Genomic DNA, 11,178 nt, shown 5'->3' on the forward strand with positions numbered 1-11,178 from the left:
AAAAAAAAAAAAAAAAAGAAAAAAAGAAAATGGCACCGCCAGAACTTGTTAACTGCGCCTGCCTGGAGTTCACCTCAGGTGGTCAGGTGTGAACATCTGCTGCCCCTGTGGCATTGGGGCCTGTGACCTGTGCACTGCCACGCGGCCTCGGGCCCGTGAGCCTGCGTGTACACGTGTACGTGTTGTGGCGTGTGTGTCCTCATATACGTGTGTGTTGTGGCGGTGCCTGGGGAGCCTGACCTCAGAGGGTGCCGTGGGGAGGGGCTGCAAGGTCCCGGGGCGAGGAGGCACTCCCCATGCTTCCCCCTGGGCTGGGCTGGGCTGTTCCTGGCAGGCAGGTGCCGGGCACAGTGTGAGGGTCTGTGTGGATTCCCCTGTGTTCCTTTGTGGCTCTGGGAGCCTTCCCTTGCATTTCGAAGGAAGGGGTGGCAGGTGGCCAGAGGTGAGGGGCCCTGAAGCCCTGCCTGGCTCCCAGCTTCCCAAAGCCCCGTCTCTGGGCCACCGCCCTCAGAGATTGCTGAGGACACAGCGTCCCACCCACAGGCCGTCCTGAGGGAGCCGGGCTGGGGCTCCGGGACAGAGGCCACCTGCCTCTTTGGCTTTGGGGTTTTGTTTTTCTCAGCAACTCACCAGGTCTCTGGGGTGGGGCTATCGGGCAGAAGGCAGAGGACGCTGGCCTTGGGAGCTGAGCTCCGGGCAGCCCTCGGGGCTCAGGACTCCTGGCTGTTCTGCACAGTTGCATGTGTTTTGTGTTTTGAAACCGTGTGTGGTCCCACAGTTGTGCCCTCAGAAGCCGCCGTGGCTGCCATGAGGTAGGAGTGGACTGGACGGCCACGGTGGCCCTCCCAGTCTTTCCCGTGCCATGCTCTTTCCAGCTGGGCCCCATCACTCCCCCCACACGCTGAAAGGAAGTGGCTTCCCCACCCGTCCTGGCCGGGAGTCCTGTGGCAAGGCCTTTCCCAGGGGCTGCCCTCCCGAGTACCCCGGGCACTAACAAGGCCCCCGTGCTCTCCCCGCAGCCGGCTTCGTCCGGGCGCCGCTGTCCCAGCAGAGGTGGGTGGGGGGCAGTGTGGAACTGCACTGCGAGGCTGTGGGCAACCCGGTGCCCGAGATCCAGTGGTGGTTTGAAGGGCACGGTCCCAACGACACCTGCTCCCAGCTCTGGGACGGCGCCCGGCTGGACCGCGTCCACATCCACGCCACCTACCACCAGCACGCGGCCAGCACCATCTCCATCGACACGCTTGCAGAGGAGGACACGGGCACCTATGAGTGCCGGGCCAGCAACGAGCCAGACCGCAACCACCTGACCCGGGCGCCCAGGGTCAAGTGGGTCCGTGCCCAGGCAGTCGTGCTAGTCCTGGAACGTGAGTGGCGGGCACCTCCCTCCCCGCCTCCTTCATTTTCCCTCCTGTGCCGCTCGCCTCCCGGCTCCTGCTCCGTAGAACCCAGACGCCTCCTCCCCTCTCCGTCCCGCTGTGCCCCATCGGGCCCACCACCTGGACAGAGGGGCCCGGACCTGAAGAGGGTGGGCTCACCGCTTGACCACCAGTGCTGGGCAGCCTGACGTGGGGAGGGCAGGGCTCTGCCCTCCAGCAGGTGGGTCCTCGTCCTCCCCTCGACCCTCCTCGTGCCGTCCGTTCCGCCGTTCCTTTCTGTTCCCCTGGGCGCCTGCCCAGCTCCCTCCCTGAGCGTCTGTACTGCAAGCCTGAGGGGCCTCCAAGCTCAGCCCAGGCTTGCAGGTCTCAGAACCTTCTGTGTCCTTCACAGCTTCTCGTTCGAAGGGATTGTCACATTTCAATTCCTAGTGGGAATATTATAAACGGACCAAGAACCAAGAGATTTGCTTGGTTGGGGATTGGCAGAAGAACTGGGGTGCTCCCAGCACTGCTGGAGTGCTGTCAGCCTGGGGTTGGGGGGTGTGGAGCCACCTGGGTGCCTCCTAGAGAAGGGCATGGGAGCCTTGGCCTGTGGCTATTTTTTTTTTTTTTCCTGGAGACAGATTCTTGCTCTCTTGCCCAGGTGGAGTGCAGTGGCACGGTATCGGCTCAGTGTAACCTCCACCTCCTGGGTTCAAGCGATTCTCCTGCTTCAGCCTCCCAAGTAGCTGTGATTACAGGCATGAGCCAACACGCCCGGCTAATTTTTTTGTACTTTTAGTAGAGATGGGGTTTCACCACGTTGGCCAGGCTAGTCTTAAACTCCCAACCTTGTGATCCGCCCACCTCAGCCTCCCAAGTGCTGGGCCGGGATTACAGGCGTGAGCCACCGTGCCGGCCGGCTACGGTTTTAGAAAGGAATTTCCAGTTTGTGCTAGGGCTGCTTCAAGGGCCCGATGCCCTGGTCCTGGCTCAGGGACGTGAGTGGTGCCTTGTCTGTCCCCACACCTCGGTCCCAGCCTCGTGTGTCTCCGGGCAGGAACATCACCAGGCGGGGCTGCTCGGTTGCCAGCGCCTTAGACCAGGGCCCGCCAGCTGCCGGCGCAGGGTGCCTTCCCAAAGGGGCCTCCTCAGCAGGCGCTTGTGGCTCTTTTCTTCCCGGAGGCGCGACCAGAAGTTCCCTTCGGGCCTCCCGTCTTCGGGGTGTCAGGGCCACGGTGTTCTCGGGAGTGAAAACAAGCCCTTCCTGGGAGGAGCCACAGGTTCCTGGGGGTCAGGCAGGCAGCGCAGCCGTGCTCCTCCACTCTGCTGACTGCGTCTCGCTGGACCTTGCAGCCGGCACAGTCTTCACTTCCATAGAAAACATTGGCTCAAAGACAGTCCTCACCTGCTCCTTGAACGACAGCTCCACAGAGGTCTCCGGGCACCGCTGGCTGAAAGGGGGCACGGTGCTGAAGGAGGACATGCTGCCCAGCCAGAAAACGGACTTCGAGTGAGTGCCGGACCGCGGAGCGCCACCACGTGCCCCTTCTCACAGCTCTCTTGCCGCGAGTGGCCTGTGGTCCGTGAGAACAAAAGACTGGTCGCCAGGCTCGATCCAGGCGGAAGTTAGGGACCAGCTCCACTCGGACCCCCGGGGGGGGGTCTGAGGGCGCCCTTGGGAGTCAGGTGGCTCCAGTAGCCCTGACAGGCGTCCCTGTTGCTCCCTCGCCAGGTCCCGGGCACAAAAGGGCGCCACACTGCCAGGTCCCGGGCACACATGCAGGGCTCCCGGGCTCTGTGCTCCTGACACAAGAGGGCGCCACACTGAGGCCTGCCCTGCTCAGCCCCCAGACGCTGTCATGGCCAGAGCCTTGTCATCATTGGAGTTGGGACGGCCCTGGGAGCACAGAGCCTTTTGTTTTCAGGCTCACTGGGAAGACAGTCACAGGCTGTGGGGTGCAGATCAGGGACCAGAGGTGTCGGGTTTGTCGTCAGGGAGAGGGGGCCTGTTTGCTGGTTCTCTCCTCTAGGGGGGGCTTGCCAGCCTGGCTCTGTCCCTGAGGCCATACGGGGACACCAGGAGTTTTGTTGAGGTTCAGACTTGACTGGGACAGTTTGACTGTTTCAGGGTGCCGTGGTTGGGCCCCTGGAGAGCCCTGGGTCCTGGGAGGCCCTGCAGAGCCGGGCCCGGCTCACCCGCCTGCTGTGGTTGCAGGGTGGACTCAGACGACCGCTGGGGAGAGTACTCCTGCGTCTTCCTCCCCGAGCCCACGGGCAGGGCCGACATCCAGCTCCACGGTGAGTCCTGCAGCCAGGGGTACCGGGCGCCACCGACTGTCTGGAGAAGCTGTTGGCCTGAAGCACCCGACACATCCCAGAGCCCTGGCCCCCTGCTCCCTGGAGGGGAACAGGCCCTTGTGCTGCGGGGGAGCCCTGCGGTTCCAGGCTCCCCTCTCTCTCTTCACCCTCCTGTCAGGCCCCCCCAGAGTGAAGGCTGTGAAGTCATCAGAACACGTCAGCGAGGGGGAGACGGCCGTGCTGGCCTGCAAGTCAGAGTCCCTGCCGCCCGTCACCGACTGGGTCTGGTACAAGATAACTGACTCTGGGGACCAGGTGAGAAGCCAGGGAGGCCGGGGGTCCCGGGCTCAGCCCTCAGGACCGGGTGAGGGGCCTAGGCCCGGGGGTCCCGGGCTCAGCCCTCAGGACCGGGTAAGGGGCCCGGCCCGGGGTCCTGGGCTCAGACCCTGTTCTTGGTCCCCCTAGGTCATCGTGAATGGCTCCGAGAGCAGGTTCTTCGTGAGTTCCTCGCAGGGCCGGTCGGAGCTACACATTGAGAACCTGAACATGGAGGCCGACCCCGGCAAGTACGGGTGCAACGGCACCAGCTCCGAGGGCACCGACCAGGCCGTGGTCACCCTCCGCGTGCGCAGCCACCTGGCCGCCCTCTGGCCCTTCCTGGGCATCGTGGCTGAGGTGCTGGTGCTGGTCACCATCATCTTCATCTATGAGAAACGCCGGAAGCCCGAGGACGTCCTGGATGGTGAGCCGTCTGCCCTCCTGCCCACACACCCTGCTTTTGGGGTGGTCCGGGGCCACTCCTGGTCAGTCCCTGCCAGCCCCACCGCTGACCCAGAGCTCGGAAGCAAGGAGGCCCGGGCAGGGAGTTGGTAGGACCCTGAAAGGCAGCGTGGGATGGAGCGTCCGGTCCGTCCCTAGGCAGCTGCCACTCAGTGGGCAGCGGGACCCCAGGAGGAGGAAGAGGCAGGAGCTTCACCCCACAGCCTCACCCGACCCTTCCCTCCCCCTCACTTGGCTGCAAGCCAGCGTCCTCCATGGTAAGCTGGCCCTTGCTGCTCCGCCCAACCTCGTGGCAGCTGCAAAGAGCCCAGGGCCGTGGCGTCAGGGAGTCCTGTGGCCTCCGCATGATCGGGCTCGGGAACCTGAGGTCGGCCGTGCTCGGCTCCGGCAGCGCCTGCGGCTCTTCTGCCCCTCGGGCTGTGTGTTCCGGGGCGAGACCTGTGTGGGCCTGTGGTGGCAGCTCTTGGAAAGCACTGTGGGGCAGGAGTGAGGCCCATGAGGCCGTGGGGACAGCTCGCCGTCGGGGGGGACAGCTCACCGTGGGGAGCACACCCGCAGGTGGGGAGGGCTGGTTTTTCCCGCACCATTCGGCCACAGAAGATGCACACGACCGGGGCCAGTGCGCTGCCCTGAGCCACCTGGAGGTCACTGAGGGCAGGGCCAGCAGCACAGATGTCCCTGCTCGGGGGCCTGAGTGGGACCAGCGCTGACAGGCTGTTCTCTCGTCCTTTCTTTCATGGTGGCGGTCCTCCTTCAGATGACGACGCGGGCTCTGCTCCCCTGTAAGTCCCAGCTGTGGCGTTCGGGGTCCCAAGGAGCTGCCTGCTGCCCCAGGCCTTTTAAAACACAAGGGCAGAGCCCCCCAGCTTCAGTATTCTGGGGTCCTGGGGGCCGGGGTGGGCAGGGGTGAGTTGGAGAGGGTGACTTGTCGGGGACACCCTCTCACCCGGCCCCTCATGCCCCAGGAAGAGCACCGGGCAGCACCTGAACGACAAAGGCAAGAAAGTCCGACAGAGGAACTCCTCCTAGCCAGGTGCGGCGGGCGGGCGGGAGCTCCTCCTCAGCCGGGGCAGTGGGCTCCAGGGTCCCGCCTGTGGGCCGCTGGGAGGTGGGTCCAGTCTGAGCGCCCCTCCCTGTCCCCAGGTGGCCCGAGGACGCTCCCCGCTCCCGCGTCTGCGTCGCCGCTGGAGTCCACTCCCAGTGCTTGCAAGATTCCAAGTTCTCGCCTCTTAAAGAAAACCCACCCCATAGATTCCCATCATACGCTTTCTTCTTTTTTAAAAAAGTAGGGTTTTCTTTCTACATTCAGGATTCTGTTCCTTAGGGTTTTTCCTTTGTGAGTATTTCTCGAGAGCCCGGGAGCTGCTGTGCTGCGGCCCGCCTGTGGCTTTCCGCCTCTGGGTCTGAGTCATGGCGGGTGGGCGGCGCAGGTCACAGGTCACAGGTCACACGAGGGGCCCCGCGTCCTGCCTGTCTGAAGCCAATGCTGTCTGGTGGTGCCATTTTTGCGCTTTTATGTTTAATTTTGTGAAGGCCACAGGTCTGTGTTTGACTCAGCCTCAGGGACGACTCCGACCTCTTGGCCACAGAGGACTCACCTGCCCACACTGAGGGCAACCCCGTCATGGCCTCAAGTCACCCCAAGCCCCTTCCTTGCCTGTGCATCCGGGGGCAGCCCTTGAGAGGGTTTGCTGGGAAACTGGCGCCGTGACTGGGACTCCAGAACTGTGGAAGCCGCTCCCCAGCTCGCCCCTCGAGGACGGCCCACTCTCCACAGCACCAGGACTCAGTGGGAACCCCTGTCCCACCCACTGCCACAATAAAGATCACCCCCACCCCCACCCTCACCCTCTCCTGGCTCCTGTCTGTGCCTGACGGGGTGGGGTCGCCCGAGAGCACGTTCACCCTGGGCTCTGGTGACCACAGCAGGGGTGGGTCCGGTGCCGGGACTTCACGTGTGAGGACGGGTCTGCTGAGACCCCAGTGGGTGTTGGGGGCCTGGGGGCATGGGCTGGGCAGGGTCTGAAGCTGTCAGCTGGACTGGAAACTTGGAAGGCAGCTGGGACCGACCCCGTGCCTCAGAGCCACACGGAAGAGGGTTGGCACTGACCTGAGTCGTCTCTGAGCCTGTTATTCCTCTCGGCATGGTTTGGGCCTGACAAAGGCTGAGGCTTTCTGCTGCCTGCCCCACAGCTGCCCGCACTGACCCTCCTGGGCGGGTTTCTTGGGCAAGGTTCAGGCGTGGTCCTGGCAGCTCCTGGAGGGCAGGTGTGTGAAGCTGGTTCCTGGAGGCTGAGGGATGCCCAGCCCGTGTCCGCCCAGCACATGGAACAGACGTAGTTGGGGGCTGGAGAACTTGGGGGACCAGGAGCGTAGAGCGTGGAGGCTGTGAGGCACAGGGCTAGTGACTGGGTGTGGAGGGAGGTTTGCAGCTGTTGTCAGCCCTGTAGGCTGAGTGTGGCACTGCACCTTCTGCTGGTCTGAGCGGGGTCTCGGGGTGGAGGTCAGCACAAGAGGCCGGGTAGGGGCCTAGGGAGCCTGGGTGGGTTCCCAGAGAAGCCAGGAATAGGATGGGAAGGCAGTGTGTTTCCGTGTTGGGAAATCCAGCGTTTAATGCCACAGGAACCAAGAAACGTGACCCACGGCCTCACCTCACAGCTACGCAAAGCGGGCGTTGTGTAAACACAGGGAGGGGCCCAGGCGGGAGCCCTTCCCGGCGCTGATCCTGTGTGCTGGGCCAGCGGGGGACTGTGGGGCCCACACCCGGAGCTGCCCTCGGCCTGGCACTGCGCAGCTGAGGCCGGCTCAGGGTCCTTGGCAGTGACCGCCCTGCCGGTTCCACAGCTGGGCCCTCCCCGCCGCTGCCACCAGGTGGTGCCACATGCCCATGGGGAGGGCGGCAGGTCCTGGAGCCCCTCCTGGGTTGAGACCGCGGAGTCCCAGGCATCACCTATGGAGTGTATGCTCAGTGACTCGCAAATAGGGATGCCCGTTCTGCATTCATTGATTAGGCGCCTGTGGGATACCTGGAGCTGGAGGTTGTGCGTGGACAACAGGCGGAAGGGTCCGGTGGAATGGAGACTGCCAACAGGATGATTGGAAAGGGCGCGTTGGGGGGCATCGCCGGGCACGCAGCCCAGGTGGGCCCCTGGCTCGGGTCTCCCCCCCACCTCCCTGCCTGGGCTCTGTCCCCCTCAAGGGTCCCAGGCTCTGTCCATCTTTCTGCTGCACCCCCAGCCCCAGGCGTGGGCCCGCAGTGTCTGTGGATGCCTCATGCTCTGTACCAGGTGGAAGGTGTGAGAATTGCAGGTCAGGCCGGCCTTGGGAGATGGACGGGTTTCCAGGGGTGGCGACCGGCAGGTAGGGGGCCTGGGTCCCTGCAGGATCATCCGCCCGAGAAAGCAGCCACTCACCCATAGGTGTGTCCTTCGTCTTTTTTCTTTGCACACAGAAATACAAACCTGATTCGCAAAAGTATAACCGCTCAGCATGTAGCTTTGTGCAGCTGCCCTCAGCATTTGGTGTCTGTGTTCATCGACAGGCATCCAGTGAGCACTGGGGTGTGCGGAGATGGGGCTTGCATGTGTGGCTGAGACTGCGATGCCACCCTCTTTCCTAAGCCTGTGTTTCCTCAGCTGTAAGCTGGGACCACAGGCGACACGCACCACTCCGCCTGGCTCATTTAGTATTTATTGAGTCAAACTGCACATTTTCCAGGCGGGCTCAGTGCCTGCCCTGGCCTGATTTTGTCTTCCTGTTCTGAAACTGCTTTTCACTCTAAGGCCCCCAAATTGTATACGCTTTCAGGGCCTCTGACCTGGACCTGTCCTGACCAAGTGGGAAATGTAGGTCCGAGGTTGGTAAATCTGGTAAACAATGCTGAGAGAGGCCGCAGGGGGCGGGGAGGTGGGGAAGACCCTGGGGAGGGAACAGCAGGGTCTGGGGGTTCCGGGGCCCAGTGACCCAGGCACACAAAGGCCAGACGTGGGCAGAGGAATACAAGCTGCAGGAGGGATCAGGGCTTTCTGCCAAAGGCACTGGGAGCCGTGGGTGGTTGTAGGCCACAGACCAGTGTGACTGACTGAGGAGCCAGGCCCTGGGGCTCCGTGCTCCCTGCACAAGTCAGGTGTCAGGTGCGGTCCCGTCTCAGGGCCTTTGCACAGGCTATGCTGCCTGTCCAGAGCACGCTTCCTGCGGCTTCCCGGGCCGCACGCCCTCCTTCAGGCCTTCTCCCGGCACCTCGCCCCTCTCCCCACCCCCAGTGTTCGGACAGCGCTCACCACCTTCTGCTGGACGGTATCTTATTTGCTACTCTTACAGTTGACTGATAACCAGCTTTCTCCCCTGGCTGGCTCTGAGTCAGCCACACTCTGAATGCTCGGCCCCTGGAGCAGGTGCTTAGTAAGTTTTTGTTTGTTTGTTTTTAGACGGAGTCTGGCTGTGTCACCCAGGCTGGAGTGCAGTGGTGCCATCTTGACTCGCTGCACCTCCCAGGTTCAAGCGATTCTCCTGCCTCAGCCTCCTTCTGCATAGCTGAGATTACAGGCGTGCGCCACTATGCCTGGCAAATTTTTGTATTTTGATTAGAAACAGCATTTTGCTATGTTGGCCAGGATGGTCTCGAACTCCTGATCCACCCACCTCGGCCTCCCAAAGTGCTGGGATTACAGGCTTTAGCCACCGTGCCCGGCCAACTTTATTATTATTATTATTATTTTTTCTGAGACGGAGTCTTGCTCTGTCACCAAGAGCTGGAGTGCAGTGGTGCGATCTTGGCTTGCTGCAACGTCCACCTCCTGGGTTCAAGCAGCTCTCCTGCCTCAGCCTCCCGAGTAGCTGGGACTGCAGGCGCGCACCGCACCCGGCTAATTTTTGTATTTTTAATAGAGACAGGGTTTCACCATGTTGGCCAGGCTGGTCTCGATCTTTAAATATTTTTAAAATTAAAATAAGCATGGCCAGGGGGGTGGCTCACACTTGTAATCCCAGCACTTTGGGAGGCCGAGGCGGGTGGGTCACTTGAGGTCAGGAGTTTGAGACCAGTCCGGCCCAACATGGCGAAACCCCGTCTCTAAAATTAGCCGGGCGTGGTGGTGGGCACCCGTAATCCCAGCTACTCTGGAGGCTGAGGCAGGAGAATCGCTTAGACCCGGGAGGCGGAGGCTGCAGTGAGCCGAGGTCACATCACTGCACTCCAGCCTGGGTGGGCAGCGACAGAGCGAGACTCCGACTGAAAATTAATTAATTAATTAACAAATGCAGAGTACTCCAGCCTGGGCAAGGGGTCAGAGTGAGTGTGCTGAGGCCAGGGAGGGTCCCTGCCCACACTGACAGGCACTGGCCTGGGTAAGCCTGTGGGCTGGGAGGAGTCGCCAGGATCTGGTGACAAGGACCCCGAGCCAGCCTCCCTTGTGACTTGCAGGTTCTGCCGGCGCCTGGAGGCGGCGTCTTTCTGCTTCGCCCACTGCCAGGCATGGGCAGTTCTCAGGCCGTGCAGGTCCCGCCTTGTCCCTGCTCCCAAGCGCGAGCCCCAGGGCTCTGGCGACCTGCCCGGCCTGACATCTTCCCAGGGTGAACGTAAAAGATCCCCCTTCAGCTGGAGCACGCATCTGCCTCGGGGCGGGCCACAGCCTGGCACTGCCAACTGTGCCACCAGCCCAGCCTCTCCCACGACACCTTGGGACGAACAGCTGTCCTGCCCGCCTGTGCGGAGGTGGCCGGCGTGGGGGCGCAGGGATCCCCAGGGTATGGGGCAGCCTGGCCAGGGCATGAGACACGGTCAGGCTCAGCCCATCCACTGTCAACCGGGGGCATGCCGGCCCTCCCTCAAGTACCACTGAGTGCCTTCTGTGTGCAGGAAGGGGGTCATCTCTGCCCTGGTGGCCCCGAGGTGCAGGTGGGCAGGCGGCACCCAGCACACAGGGCATCATGGCTGAGAGGACGTCAGGCCACATGCCAGAAGGGTCCCAGGAGGATCTCAGGAGGGTGCCAGGAGAACGCCATGAGGGTCCCAGGAGGGCACCAGGAGGGTCCCAGGAAGCCTCCTGTTCAGGTGGGGATGTTCAGCCTCCACTTCTTCGTGTGTGACTGTCTCTCGCCTGTCTCTCACTTGCCAACTCTCTCACCCGCCCCATCCCGGCTGTCCGGTGGGCTGGGTGGCTAGGGACACAGGCCTCATGTCACCTGGCACCAAGTAGCCCCCACACTCAGCCTGGCTGCGGCCCAGAAGCAGAGCCTTGGGAAGCCCCTGTCTCAGAGCCGGAGACTGGGGGCACTGGGGGCACAGCTGCACCCGAAGCTTGAGGGGTAGGGGAAGGAGGCAGCCCCGGGGCAGAGGGCTCTGGTGCCTGTGCGGAGGCACTAGCGGGCTCTGGGTCTCCCTGTGACCCCAATCTAAAGCCCACCAGACCTAGAGGAGCCCCCCGCCCGCACTGCTCCCCAGGGCACGGTTTGAGGGGTGGGCGGGAGCCCCACACCCTCAGGTGCCTCTTCTAGTTTTCCTTGTCAGTTTCCTCAAATGCAGACCAGGGAGAGGAGTGCCCGAGGCTCCCAGAACGGCCACCAAGCCGGCCTGCCCCTCCCCACGCTCTCGGGGGTCCCGGTCCAGGGCCCACGGGCGACCCAGCGAGGGCTCCTGTGACCTTCGGAAACACCCTTTCATCGTGGGAGGCTTCAAACCCACGGAAAGCAAGGAGGCGCTGGCCGTGGCGGCCTCCCGTCTCCCAGGCCCGCGTGCACC

The 11,178-nt window shown here is 63.0% G+C and overlaps 1 protein-coding gene across 9 annotated transcripts in view; it reads left to right on the forward strand.

Moving 5' to 3' along the window:
* BSG (basigin (Ok blood group)) overlaps window positions 1-6,286 on the forward strand; it is a 12,343-nt gene extending 6,057 nt beyond the window's left edge. Inside the window, exons 2-8 of one of the 9 annotated variants that reach the window (XM_011963978.1) lie at window positions 2,715-2,871; window positions 3,577-3,659; window positions 3,838-3,974; window positions 4,125-4,401; window positions 5,197-5,221; window positions 5,405-5,472; window positions 5,583-6,286. In XM_011963978.1, coding sequence (XP_011819368.1) covers window positions 2,843-2,871; window positions 3,577-3,659; window positions 3,838-3,974; window positions 4,125-4,401; window positions 5,197-5,221; window positions 5,405-5,468 — 615 coding nt within the window. In that variant the 5' untranslated portion in view covers window positions 2,715-2,842 and the 3' untranslated portion in view covers window positions 5,469-5,472; window positions 5,583-6,286. Of the gene's footprint in view, window positions 1-2,297; window positions 2,872-3,576; window positions 3,660-3,837; window positions 3,975-4,124; window positions 4,409-5,196; window positions 5,226-5,404; window positions 5,482-5,582 lie in introns of those variants that run through there. The other 8 variants (XR_001004248.1, XM_011963972.1, XM_011963973.1 and 5 more) reach the window with 8 other exon arrangements.
* Window positions 6,287-11,178: the final 4,892 nt, after the last annotated feature.

This window comes from Colobus angolensis, unplaced genomic scaffold (genome assembly GCF_000951035.1).
Source record: "Colobus angolensis palliatus isolate OR3802 unplaced genomic scaffold, Cang.pa_1.0 Scaffold64, whole genome shotgun sequence".
In the NCBI taxonomy this organism is placed as follows: domain Eukaryota; kingdom Metazoa; phylum Chordata; class Mammalia; order Primates; family Cercopithecidae; genus Colobus; species Colobus angolensis.